This window comes from Lagenorhynchus albirostris, chromosome 13 (assembly GCF_949774975.1).
Source record: "Lagenorhynchus albirostris chromosome 13, mLagAlb1.1, whole genome shotgun sequence".
NCBI classification, from domain to species: domain Eukaryota; kingdom Metazoa; phylum Chordata; class Mammalia; order Artiodactyla; family Delphinidae; genus Lagenorhynchus; species Lagenorhynchus albirostris.
The window spans coordinates 60,143,969-60,158,482 of NC_083107.1; the positions used below are offsets into that span (position 1 = coordinate 60,143,969).

The 14,514-nt window shown below is 37.9% G+C and overlaps 1 protein-coding gene across 5 annotated transcripts in view; it reads left to right on the forward strand.

Annotated features, from left to right (window-relative positions):
* HEATR5B (HEAT repeat containing 5B) overlaps nt 1-14,514 on the forward strand; it is an 86,488-nt gene that overhangs the window by 59,078 nt on the left and 12,896 nt on the right. For all 5 annotated transcript variants that reach the window (XR_009544208.1, XM_060169784.1, XM_060169780.1 and 2 more), the window contains 4 exons: nt 3,190-3,369; nt 9,756-9,993; nt 11,123-11,377; nt 12,931-13,058. Coding sequence is in view for 4 of the 5 variants with exons in the window: in XM_060169784.1 (XP_060025767.1) it covers nt 3,190-3,369; nt 9,756-9,993; nt 11,123-11,377; nt 12,931-13,058 (801 nt within the window). In the remaining variant the exon portion in view is untranslated. The remainder of the gene's footprint in view (nt 1-3,189; nt 3,370-9,755; nt 9,994-11,122; nt 11,378-12,930; nt 13,059-14,514) is intronic.

Genomic DNA, 14,514 nt, shown 5'->3' on the forward strand with positions numbered 1-14,514 from the left:
TCTTAGATATTATAGGAAAACCCTCAAATGTTTTCAATTGAGGACAGTTGGGGACAGTAATCAGTAGGTTAATAAATCATTTAAAGCAGCATTGGAATCATAAACATAATACATACTTTAGATATTTTATTTCAGTCTAAAATTTGTAAGTGTACATTCATTCACCACTCTTTTGATATAAGGCCAGAGTCTTTTCTCTAAGTATGATTTTGCTGATTCAGTTTTGCTTTGTCTTTCTTCATAAACCAAACCTATAATGCAGTATCTGCAGTTTCTGGTTTCATGTTCTTTAAAGTGGAGAAGGTACTTAGGTTTTTGCAAAGCAAACTTAGCACCAAATTCTCGATTTTGACAGTTTCCCCCAACTTTCAGTTATATTTCTACCAAAATTCACAGAAATAGTATCAAATATCTCCAAAATGTTATTTTCCTTAAGAATACCAACTCTTTATTTTCACACTCATATTTAATCTTTATTTTCACTTTAAATTTCATTATATTTTCAGCACTGTTGTGGCTGGTATTTTTTTTTTGCCATCAGTATTGGTAACAAACAGTTTTTAAATGTCCTTATTGAATTTTATTTAATTTAGTTTTGAATTCTTTGAGAATAAGATTATTATAAGAGAATGAAGTAGTTTATATATATATTTATTCTCAACTTTTTAAACGTTTCAAATATAGGAACACAATCCATTAACCATGATTCAGTATCCAAATGCTCTGAAAACCAAAAGATTTTTCATAATTTATTTGATAACGAAGCCTGAACTGACTATACTCACCTGGCCCTGACATGAAGCTGAGTGAGACGATAGTAATGATTGATTTCTTTTTTAAAAAAATAAATAAATTTATTTATTTATTTATTTTTGGCTGGGTTGGGCTTTTGTTACTGCGTGTGGGCTTTCTCTAGTTGCGGCGAGCAGGGGCTGCTCTTCGTTGCGGTGCATGGGCTTCTCATTGCGGTGACTTCTGTTTGTTGCGGAGCACAGGCTCTAGGCACGCAGGCTTCAGTAGTTGTGGCACACAGGCTCAGTAGTTGTGACTCACGGGCTTAGTTGCTTTGCGGCATGTGGGATCTTCCTGGACCAGGGCTCAAACCCATGTCCCCTGCATTGGCAGGCAGATTCCTAACCACTGCACCACCAGGGAAGCCCAGCCCCTTCCATCTTGGCATTCTTCCTTTGCTTCCAGTATCACCACACTTGCCTGGTTGTCCTATTGCTTTTCTGGTGTTTTCAGTTTCTTATTCTACTTGTCCCTGAAGTATATTTTCCCTGTGTTCTGTCCTTAAGGCTTTTCTTTTTAATACCTCAGTCCTTGAAGAAAGTTACCTAGGACCATCTGTTTAGTGATCATCTTTGTGTGGAGAATTCCTAGATCGACTTAGTTACCTCTGTCTTTGCTCCTGAAATCCAGACCCAGGTTTCCATCTGCCCACTGAATATCTTTCCATGTGTCTCTTGCTGGTACTTTGAACTCAGCATGTCACAAAGTTCACAGTCAAAATCATGTTCTCTAACTTCTCATCTCCACCAAACTTCTCTTTGTTCTTATGTTATCTCTCTTAAACAGTGGTGTCACCTTCCTTACATTCATCCGGGTTAGAAACTTTGACAGTCAAAATTTGGTAGTCTTTGATTATCGCCTCATACTGTTTGCATGTCCCTGCCTTCACCCCCTAAAAATATGTAATTGGTTTCCAAATCCTGTGATTTCTACTTCCAAGTCTTTCTCAGATGCCTCTTTCTTTTCATTTGATTCTCAGTTTGATCCGAATCATCTCTGTTCCGTGGTATTACAATAGTCATGTGACTGAACACAGTACTCACTGTCTAAACACATGCTTTCCTATACTTAGTATTGGAGCAGTTTTCCTAAAGCACAATTCTAATAATATTCCCCTGCTCAGAAGCCTTAGAAACTCATGACTGCCTACAGAACAAGTCTGAATTCAGTTCACGTGGAATTTAAATTGTACTGTAATCTGATCCCAGTTAACTTTCCTAATCTTGTCTCTTCCTCCGTGAAACTCCCCTGTATCTATACACATAAAACTTCCTGATATCTAAACATTCCCATTTCTCCTGCTAGAATTAATCTCTTTCTTTCTCTTTTTTTTTTTTGTGGTACGCGGGCCTCTCACTGTTGTGGCCTCTCCCGTTGCGGAGCACAGGCTCCGGACGCACAGGCTCAGCGGCCATGGCTCACGGCCCAGCCGCTCCGCGGCATGTGGGATTCTCCCAGACCGGGGCATGAACCCGTGTCCCCTGCATCGGCAGGCAGACTCTCAACCACTGCGCCACCAGGGAAGCCCCTTTCTCTCTTTTTAAGTGCAGTGTGACAGTCATAAAACATTCTCATGTGTTCATTTAATCTGAGTTTACTTACTTGAGGACAGGGACTAGATTTTTTCCCTTTACTTTTTTTTTTTTAACTCCTCTATAGCACTCAGAATAACCTTTTGCCTATAGTAAACAGAGATGTTGTTGAATTGAAGAATTATTCATAACCAAACCGATTTGGGTGGAAATTCTTTTCTGTTAAAAAATTTTTGGGAAATTAGATACTGGAAACATGTTAAGTATATATAGTTTTGTTTTCTACATAGGAGTACAATAAGTTCCATACTTGCTGTTGATTTTTTATTAAAAAAATAATATTAAAGCATAGCATTGAGGTTTTTTTGTTTTGTTTTGTTCATTGGTTTTATTTGTGTTTCTTCCCCCTAGGAAACAATCATATTTACTCCATTCTTCTATATGTTTAATGTTAACTGTTTTTAAAATTAACTAACTTATTTTATTTTTTTGGCTGCATTGGGTCTTCGTTGCTGTGCACAGGCTTTCTCTAGTTGCGGCGAGTGGGGTCTACTCTTTGTTGTGCGGTGTGCGGGCCTCTCGTTGTGGAGGCTTCTCTTTGTTGCGGACCACGGGCTCTAGGTGCATGGGCTTCAGTAGTTGTGGCACACGGGCTCAGTAGTTGTAGCTCTCAGGCTCTAGAGCGCAGGGTCAGTAGTTGTGGTACATGGGCTTAGTTGCTCCGTGGCGTGTGGGTTCTTCCCAGACCAGGGCTCGAACCCATGTCCCCTGAATTGGCAGGCGGATTCTTAACCACTGCGCCACCAGGGAAGTCCCTAATGTTAACTTCTTACTATAAAAATTAAAGTTTTTTTCCTTTGGCTAGGTATGTAGTACATGGATTGGAAGTGGAGTTGTCAGTGATCTCAATGATCTCCGTCGAGTACACAATCTGCTTGTTTCTTCACTGGACAAAGTTCAGGCCGGAAAAGGATCTTCCAGCCAACTCTACCGCGAGAGTGCCACAACCATGGAAAAACTGGCTGTTCTCAAAGCATGGGCAGAGGTAACCATGACCTGTTGTTTTTAACCATTTCTCCATCCAGGAGAAAATGTTCCCCTACTCCTGTAGGTAAAAAAATTTTTGTTTGATTTTTGTTTAAAACTGACCTGTGGTATAGAGTGCTTTTTAAAAAATCTGCTGTTTGCTCTTTCTCACTGAAATGCATATACATTTATGTCTCAAAAGAACTCTTATTGAACCTTTGAAAATTATATTTTTAATCAGTGTTTTAAAAACATCTGTGTTGAAGAAGGGCTCTTCTTACTTACTATGGAAAAACTAGGCTGGGAAAACCTACAAATATAAAAAAAAATAGAAAAAATTTATGCCAAGAATCTTATTTGATTAAATTTTAGGAGACATGCCACCACCCACTGATACTGAGGCTGTAGGGTTTTTTGGTTGTTGTTTGTATGTTTTGTTGTTTTATAGCTGTTTTTACCTCTTTTATTCCCATAGCCACTTTTTAAAAATAATGATACTATTTTAAATTCACTTTTCTAAATCTCTTCTGCCAGTTTTCAAATACTTATCTGTCTGCACTCAGGTACTTCAAGTAGCTCTTTATTCCTTCCTCTGCCAACCCAGTATCTCACTTACCTATTTCCATGGTATCAGCAGCCTGTGACCACCCAGCAGACAATTGCTGGCTCAAGGCATGCAACATCCAGATGATATAGTTTAGATAAAGGACCTCTGGGTTTTTGTGGATTATTTCTGTCACAGAAGGGGAAAAAAAAAGGAAAATGTAGAACAGTAAGATATTGTATAAATTAGTTTTTCTCTCTGATTTTTAGATCAAGTTGTTTTCACAGAGTATCCCTGAGTGTTCCTTTATTTTCACTCTGCTGCCATCTTTTGGCGTAGAGAAGTAAAATAATATTTGCATTGATAAAATGTTTGTTTTTATTGATAAAATTTTTTTCAAATTAATGCAAATCCATAGTTTTAGGTGGAAAGTAGTATTAGAAAGATACTATAATGTGATTGTTTTCTTGCTTTGAAATTCAATGTTAATTTTCACATATCTAATTTTTAACTAAAACTTACTATTACTTTTCTTGTCTGTAGAAATTATATTCTAAATGATTGAATGATTTTTATTTTTAAAAAGATAGCTTCTAAAATTGTTCTTAATTCTCCAGCCCCATTCATTAATTTCCCAAACATAGAGACAGGTATGTAGTTGGATGATCATAAGACCATTTGCCAGTTAGTTGGTTCTCTGCTGACTTGCATTAACGTGCTTGATTCACCTACTAAGAAGTCTGACATAGTTCAGTATAAAAAGCATTAAATGTTGAATCAGAGGCCCTAGAACAAGTTCTGTCTCTATAATTCACCATCTTTGTGATTTTGTTCAAGTGATTTGATCTTTCAGATACTCAGTTTTTTCATTATAACATGGAAATGCAGTAATGTCTTCTTCTAAGGTGAGGTATGTAAAAGGACCAGGCATTGTTATCTGGCACTGAATGGAAGATAAGTAACTGCTTTTAACAAATTAGATCAAAACCTCACATAACTAAATTATTAATGCACATTTTTTTTGAGACGCTTTTCTTATTTGGGGGTAACTTCGTTATTTGCACTTCGAGCCTCAGCCTGTAATATTGTCTAGTGAATCTTTTCCTTGCTTAGCTTCCTTTCCTTCGTCCTTTTCCTCAAAGGCCCAATATATTCTAGATTTCTCTACTCAAGATCTATCTTTGCTTCTACTTTTTACTCAAAAAATTGAGGATATTAGTTTTCCAGTTCCTCAGATTGTTACCTTCAAGTCTTTAGATGAGTGTGAGTTGAAAACTCCTTTTACCCATGTGACCTTGGGTGAGTTATTTAACTGCTTCTCTAAACCTTGTTTCTCAGCCCTAAAGTGTGGATAATAATTATGCACATTTCACAGAATTACATTTTGAAGTAAATGAGGTAATAATAACTTTGTTCAATAACTACCTTATTTATGTGCACAGTGAATGTTACCTGTTGTTATTAATATAATAATTATTATTACTTTAAAGTTTTCCTCTATCCTAGGATTACCTTTTCTCATTCTCTTACCTCCCACTCTCTGATTCATTCAACGGTGTTACTAAACATCGGCTCTGTGCCAGGCTAGAATTTGAGAATACAGTGGTGCACAAGCCAGATGTTCTACCTTTACTGAGAAAAACAAACTAGTGAACGAGTATATGCAACAAAAATAATGACTGTTATAGGAGAAGTCCAGACTGTGGTGAACACACAGCAGAGGCACCTAAAATAGTCTGAGGGCTCAGAGGAGGCTGCTTGGAGAAAGCGACACTTAAGCTGAGACCTGGAGGATGAGAGTAGATGTAGTAAGCATAAGTCTCTGGAGGGGACTGTTCCAAGCTAAATGCTGTCAGTTACCCCCGCCTCTGTATCTCACTTACCCCGCCTCTGTATCTCACTTACCCCGCCTCTGTATCTCACTTACCCCCCCCCCCCGCCCCGCCTCTGTATCTCACTTACCCCGCCTCTGTATCTCACTTACTCCGCCTCTGTATCTCACTTACCCCCCCTCTGTATCTCAGTCACCCCCCCCCCGCCTCTGTATCTCACTTACCTCGCCTCTGTATCTCACTTACCCGCCTCTGTATCTCACTTACCCGCCTCTGTATCTCACTTACCCCGCCTATATGTCTCACTTACCCCTGCCTCTGTATCTCAGTCACCCCCGCCTCTGTATCTCACTTACCTCGCCTCTGTATCTCACTTACCCGCCTCTGTATCTCACTTACCCCCGCCTCTGTATCTCAGTTACCCCCGCCTCTATCTCACTTACCTTGCCTCTGTATCTCACTTACCCCCATGCCTCTGTATCTCACTTACCCCCACGCCTCTGTATCTCACTTACCCCCACGCCTCTGTATCTCACTTACCCCATTTCTGTATCTCACTTACCCCGCCTCTGTATCTCACTTACCCCATTTCTGTATCTCACTTACCCCCGCCTCTGTATCTCACTTACCCCCATTTCTGTATCTCACCATCACCCTCTGCTTGCTCGTCCTCTTCTACTCACTCTCCTCTTCACACCTCTATTCATTGAACGAGTTTTAGTATCTTCACATCCTCAGCTAGTCACCCACTTCTCAGTCCCCTGCAATCTGGGTTTACTCTCAGCACTACATTGAAATTATTTCGTTAAAGTTACAAATAATATAATTCTCCAAATCACTGCACACTTTTCAATCTCTGTCTTACTTAGCCTCTCTATAGCATTTGATATTGTCTTCTCTGGAAACTTTGTTTTCCTTGACTTCGTGACACTACTCCCTTGGTTTTCTTCTTTTCTTTTATTGTTCATTCTCAGCCTCACTTGCTGGCTTCTCTTTGCCTGCCTGCTCTTTAAATACTGGCATTTTTCTTGTCCTTTTTCTCACTCTTCATACTCTGTGGGTAGTGTCATCTACACCCATACCCAGTAGCTTTTACTTGTATATGAAAGTTTCTAATTCTACTTTTCTAGCCATACTTCTCTCCTACATTCCAGGCCCATATTTTTAGCTGTTTATTAGACATGTAGTACTGCAGTGTTTACTGTTGAAAAAAAATCCATGTATAAGTGGACCTGCACAGTTCAGACCCACGTTGGTTCAAGGGTCAACTGTATTATCAAAGCACTTTCTAAAATCGTACACATTAGTTGACCAATTTATCCTAAGGAATATCAAGGATATACACAAAGATTCTGCTGTGAGGATGTTTGCTGCAATGTTGTTTATCATTCTAAAACAATAAAAAAAGGCAATATATGAATAATTGTATTTCTTGATCCAAAGATGATGGTATTAAGTGAATAGAAAATTGAGTATAATATTACATACAAACGTAGTTTTTAAAAGACTGAGTATGTATATACAGCATGGCTAGAATATTAACAGTATTACATCTGAGTAGTAGGATTGTGTCTGGTTTTATTTTCTTCATTTTACTTATGCTTCTGATTCTTCTATATTTTGTGTGTAATATCTCATAAGAAAAATAAACCCAATTTTTTAAAAAAACGAGTCTAAAAAATATATTATCATATGCAAGTAGCAATGTAAAATATAGAACCCTTTTAGAAAGCATTTGGCAGTATCTCTTCAGAGCCATGGAAGTATTTATAATCACTGATCCAGTAATTCCATTTCTCGAACTTTATCCTAGGGAAAAATATCCAAAATATGAAAAAGAGAGAAATTTACAGAAATGTTTAGTTGTAACCTTACTTATAATGTGGAGAACTGAACACCTTTGTCTTTGAAAACTATGTTTCATCTTTCTAAGATTCCCAAGGCTAAAAAGAATCAGAAAAAAATATAAAAGTTCAACTACAGGAAAATTGTTAGATGTATAATGTCTTCCATTGCAGCCATTAAGAATAACAGTTATGAAGACTAGTATTCATATGGAAACCCTTATGATATATGAATAGACAAAATTAAATACAAAATTCTCTGTACAACAAAATTATAACTTAGAAAGTTGGAATGTGAAAACCTGGAAATTAGAATTATGAGTAATTTTAAAAACTCATTTTTCAAACTATTTATGGTATAATTTTTTAAATTAAAATTTGAGGAAAAATACATACAACTGACCTTTAAATACTGCAGTGACTCCTTCGCTTCCCCATTACCAACAGTCTTCAGCTACTTCTGCCTTATAGTCTATGCTCAGTCTAATACCAAACACTTGCAGTTTCCTCAGCATGCCTTGCTAGTTTCTGTCTCTTGTGCTCTTGCTGTTTATATTCCCTCTGCCTGGAATTCCCCCTTCCATCTTTGCCTGTGAACAGGTGAACTTTTGTCTTTGAATCCAGTCTCACCTTTTCATAGTCCATTAAGATTCTTCCATCCTTGGTGCTTCCTGTGATTCATTCATTCATTACTCAAACCACTGAGTGTTCGTTAGGTGCCAGGCAGTGTACATAGTCACTGCGTGTAGTGAGGTGGGCAGATAGGTCATTTAAAACAAATTTCAAAAAACATCCCTTTCGCTCAGCAATTTTCTCACTCTCCTTTCATCGTATCAGTCTGTGAGTCCATGGAAGGTGAAAACCATGTATTATTTGTCTTTGTTGCCTCAGGCCCTAGCACAATAGCAAATGAAAGGCAAGAGTAAGTACCTAAGAAGGGTTTGATGAGCGAATGGCTGAGTATACTTACAGTGCTTATTGAGATATTTTCTTAAAATCAGCATAATAATCTAGGGGAAGAAAGCGAGCTTAAAACCAGTGGAAAATATGAATGTGATACATTTATAACCTGATACTCAAAGTCCCTACTCCAAAAGTTAGGTGGTTTCTGCTTCTAAATTGTCAGGTGTTAAGTATGACTAACCAACTGTAACTAAGTGTTAATAGACCATCACAGCATTAAGGAATGCTTCTTCTCAAAAATGAAGATTCATTGTTTCCTGTAATCGTCTAATCTAGTCAATTACCATGCCATAACTGTCTGTTCATTGTAGGGATAGAGATAAGACCCTGCCATCAAGAAGCTGCAGTGTCCCTGTTCACATGCATAGACTTCCTCTTACAAACAATGAAGATGACACTGTGTAGGGGGAAATAGTTTTCTCAAGATTTTTATCTAGTGCAATTTTCTTTCTTACTCATGCTCCCCCCACCCTTTTTTTAGCTTTATCATTGATGTGTAATTCAGCTACGTGCCAGTTGCCAAAGCCAAAATGTACGTACAGAAACAAAAGAAAACAAACAAAAATAACTTCAGCAAAGAAGAATCTTTAAGATTATATTTTAGAAAGTTGTTATTATACATCTTTTTGGTTTATAAAGTGGAAAGAAAAGATACAGATAATATATATGGCCAGTAAATTATATTATTCTTGGCTCAGCCATCTGTTGCAAGGACTAGATTGCTAAATATCACTTAAGGACTATATAAGAAGGGGTTTTGAAGGATATTTATGGAAATCCTTTCTGTGCCCTCCCCCCCCCAGCTTTTTTCTTTGACTGCTGGCTGATTGTGTCTAATAAATCTATGAAAGCAAACGTAACAAACAGGAAGTTATGACAAAAAGAAAAAAAAAGAAAGAAAACCACATATAAAGGGGGGCTTTGTAAAGCAGAACAAGAGAAGCCAGAAAAAATTCAGAGAACCCTACTCAAGGAATATGCTGTGAGAGCAATAGTCAGAAGTCAGCTCTATGGAAAAAAAAAAAGAAAAGAAAAAGGAAAAAAAACGATTTCCTCCAAAGCAGGTGGAATTATTCTTTTGAGGTTATCCGGAAATCCTGAAGTTGTATACTTTCTAGTATCTGTACTCACTTTCGATGATTCAGCTGTATAATAACAACTTAGAATATGTCATTTCTTAATATTATGCCTTGTTATTTTCTCCTCCTGAATATCTTACTAGGTATATGTGGTTGCTATGAATATTAAAAAAGAAGCAGAGTCAAAACCAAAAAGAGCAATTAAAAATACTGATGATGATGATGATGATTACAGTACCATAGATGAACTACCACCAGACAGTTTAATAACACTCGTACAACCTGAACTGCCAACACTCAGTCGCCTGTGGTTGGCAGCCTTAAAAGACTATGCCCTTTTAACTTTACCAGCTGAATTTGCTAGTCAGCTACCCCCAGATGGTAAGTACTGCACTTAGAGTTTTGCTTTTAATAGAGTTCTGCTTTTAATAGAGTTCAAAGTAGTAATTAAACAAAATGGAATTGGTGGAGACTAGCAACAATCGTAATAATAACATTTACAATTTCTGTGGACTTAAAACTTGACATTCTCTCATTTAGAGCATGTTTTGCATACTGAATTTGTGAATTCATATATGGTATTAAACTTGTTAGCCCAAGCAAAAATGTTCTCACTGTTACAGTAATAACTGTACGAGTTAGGTTACTCTAAATAACTGGGCATAACAAGTCATTATGCATAACCATGATGAAGTAGATTGCTGTGTTGGTCAGTGTGTGTATGCAGGGACAGACGTGGCAGTCATCAGTTTGATAGAGAAAGCAGGAGGAGGGGAAGAATTTGCAGAAGAGTGAAAAAGAAAGAAGAGACAGAGTTCCCTGGCTATTGAGAGAAAGGGAAGGTGATGAGGGTTTTAAGAGTTGCTGGCAACAGTGAAGAGGAAGCCTGAGGAAGAGGACCACGGGTAGGGAAAGCTAGAGGGCATTCAGAGGCATCAGCATGTGCAGCGAAAAGGCTGGAAACCCTAACATCAGCGAGGAAGTGACAGGCACTCCAGGTCAGCAGCTGCAGGAAAGACGTTAGTTTTGATAACTCTGTACAAGAATCTCTTTGCCAAATTGCTCTTTTATATGTGCTATGATCTGAATATTTGTGTCACCTCAAAATTCATATGTTGAAACCTAATCCCTATTGTGATGGAATTAGGAGGTGAGGCCTTTGAGAGGTGCTTAGGTCATGAGGGTGGAGCCCCTAGAAGTGGAAGTAGTCCCCTTGTAAAAGAGAACCAACAGAGCTCCCTGGCCCCTTCCACCTTGTGAGGGCACAGCAAAAAGGCACTGGCTATGAATCAGGAAGAGGGCCCTCACCAGACCATGCTGGCACCCTGATCTCTCGGACCTCCAGCCTCCAGAACTATGAGAAATAAATTTCTGTTGTTTATAATCCACCCAGTCTGTGGTATTTTTTTATACCAGCCCAAATGGACTAAGACTGTATGTAACGGTTATTTTTTAAGGTAGTTGTTGATAAATGAGTATAATAGAAGTAATGTTTTTGATTGCTTTATAGGTGGAGCATTTTATACTCCTGAGACTATTGATACAGCTAGACTTCACTATCGGAATTCCTGGGCCCCAATTCTCCATGCAGTGGCACTTTGGTTAAATAGCACAGGATTTACATGTTCAGAGTCAGCAGAAGCGGCAGCAATAGCAGGTTTACAAAAACGTTCTACACCCATCAATTTAAACCAAGCATCAGGAGCAACGCCTAGTGCTAAATCTTTGCCAGAAATTAACAAAGACAGAATGCATCTGATTTTAGGTAGGTGAGCCATGTTAATGTATTTCAAGATGTATCACTTCTGAAAATGTGTATCTGTAGGGGAGAAAAAACTTCTTTCTACCCTCTTAAGATCTGTGACTGGCTTAAGAATAAAACTGACATAAGACACATTAACAGGAGGAAAGCATACAAATTTATTTAATATTTTTACATGTACACAGGAGTCTTTAGAAGGAAAATGAAGACCTGAAGAAGCCGTTAGGTCCAGAAGATTGTATAGTTTTACACAAGCAAGAATAAATTGTAGGGGCTTCCCTGGTGGCACAGTGGTTGAGAATCTGCCTGCCAATGCAGGGGACACGGGTTCGAGCCCTGGTCTGGGAAGATCCCACATGCCGCGGAGCAACTAGGCCCGTGAGCCACAACTACTGAGCCTGCGCGTCTGGAGCCTGTGCTCCGCAACAAGAGAGGCCGCGATAGTGAGAGGCCCGCACACCGCGATGAAGAGTGGCCCCCGCTTGCCACAACTAGAGAAAGCCCTCGCACAGAAAGAAGACCCAACACAGCCAAAAACAAATAAATTAATTAAAAAAAATAAATTGTGAGGGTATGACAAGACAGAGGGGTTTGGGCTAGGGGTGGTAAGTTGTGGAACAGTAACTAGAAAATATACGGGGGAAACTAATGGAAGATCAGGCTTATTTTAGTAGTTTTGTTTGGACAGGTCTATTTCAACATCGACTCCCAGTCTCTGGTGGTAAGAATGTTTTCTCCCTAGTACAGAGAGGGCACCTTTCTCATGAGAAATTTTATGACCTGCTTTCAGGTAGAAAAGGGGACAGAGAGCCCTGCCTGCATCTGCTATTTCTCAAATGCCTTCAGCCAAGAAGGTATATTTTGGTGTGGCATGTTTTGAACTCCTTCATATCTTTCATTTTAATGCTATGGAAAAAATTGTGATAGTATAGTTCAGAGAAGGGATAGTAAAAAGAGGATTTTTAGCACAGTTTCTAAAGTAACTGAATTTTTTATTTAAAATTTAATTATTAAAAACTACTCTTTAAAAATTGTCATGTTCACTCACAGAGCAATTTGAATAATTTTCAAGGGAAAAAAGTAAACTTTTTTTTTCAACAACTTTTCTTTTTACTTGGCACTTAACAAATTGCCTCAGAAGGAAATAATAAAATGTAAAGTTAAAGCAAATTTGAATAATTCTTATTTATAATTGCTTTATAGATGCTCTTTTAACACTTAAGAATTTGTCACTCATTTAATGAGAATTAATTTTATAATTTTCATAAATTTATTCTTAATGTATTATTTTTAAATATCTTTAACTTCTTAATCAAGATGACCTTGGAACTCCCCCATCCCCTTCCAATGTGATTATTAGCCTCCTTGCAGAGGTACAACCTGTGTTAAGTTTGGCTGCTTATTTTGACAATCATTTTGAACTGACTTTAAGGCATTAATATATGTTAAAAGTAATCTGTAAAAAAAATAAGTAGGTGAAAGTGGGACAAAAATGGTGTCAAAGCAACAAAGTGTTTTATATTAACAAACCTGTGTGTTTATTTTGTACATTGCAGGCGTGAGTATACAGTTCCTTTGTTCCCCAAGACCTGAGGAGCCTGTTGAACATGTTACAGCTTGTCTACAGGCCTTACACACCTTGCTAGATTCTCCTTATGCCCGAATCCATATTGCAGAAGATCAGGTACAGTATATTTCTATAATAGATAATTTATGCTTTGTATACATCATATTTATCTTAAGATAATTTTCTCACATATGAAATAAATATTATATAATAAGCATTCAGGATTTTGGCTTTAAGACCCTATATTGAAAGTTGGATGACCAGGCACAGCTAGACTGGAGATCATCACTACCTTCTTTGATCAGTTCATCAGCAGTCAAGTAAAACTAAAAATTTAAAAGATGTCTTCAGGGACTTCCCTGGTGGCGCAGTGGTTAAGAATCCACCTGTCAATGCAGGGGACACGTGTTCAAGCCCTGGTCCAGAAAGATCCCACATGCCGCGGAGCAGCTAAACCCGTGCACCACAACTACTGAGCCTACACTCTAGAGCCCATGAGCCACAACTACTGAGCCCATGCACCACAACTACTGAAGCCTGCATGCCTAGAGCCCATGCTCCATGACAAGAGAAGCCACTGCAACGAGAAGCCTGCGCACTGCAACAAAACGTAGCCCCTGCTCACAGTAACTAGAGAAAGCCCGCATGCAGCAATGAAAACCCAGTGCAGACAAAAAAATAAATTAAATTAAATAAATAAAGGATGGCTTCAGTCCCAGTTAATGATTCTACTAATAAAGGGCTGCAGTGATTCATAAGGCTATTAAATAAATTGTCACTTTTAAATGATTAAGTTTTATCTCTCATTTAATGAAATTTTTATGTGCTGACTCAAGTACTTATTTAAAAAGTTTAATGAATTGCTTTTTCTAATTTATGTATGGAATATTTAGAGGATTTTATTCATATTACAGAGCCAAGTTACCACTGGATTTGTTATTCTTTTTAATTAGGAATTTTATTTTCCTAATAATAACCATTTCTTTGAACACCATACTACCAAATGGTATCACTTGGGATAATTTTCCATAAAACACAGACAGATAAAAAGCAACGTTCTCATTATTGTATTATATCAAAATCAGTTTTGCACACGGTGCTGCTTGGAAGAAAACCCCAAATGAAACAAAACAAAGCATGTGCTGTGTGATTACAAGCTTCACTCACTGATGAACTCTTCTTGTACCCCAGCCTTGTAGCCTGAAGCTGTGCCTCAGCTAAACTACAGATTACTGCAAGAAACTTGAGGGTTGTTTTCAAATGGTCAAACCAATAAAATTTAACATTATGTTAAAACCAAAATAACTGATTGTAAATGTAGTAGATAGAATGACATGGTTAAATGTGTATTCCAGAAATACAGCAGACATAAATTTGATCACCCCATCAATCTTGTAGTGGTTGATTTTTAAGACATGAAAAGGGAGGAGGGAGGTCAATTATGAGGCCATTTTCATAATTCCAGAGAGATAATGAGTCCACTGGCCTCGGAAAACTAAATAAAGGAAGAAGGAAAGAGGGCCAAGACTGGAACCTTAGGGATAAATAGCAAATAAGGATTGAGATGAGGGAA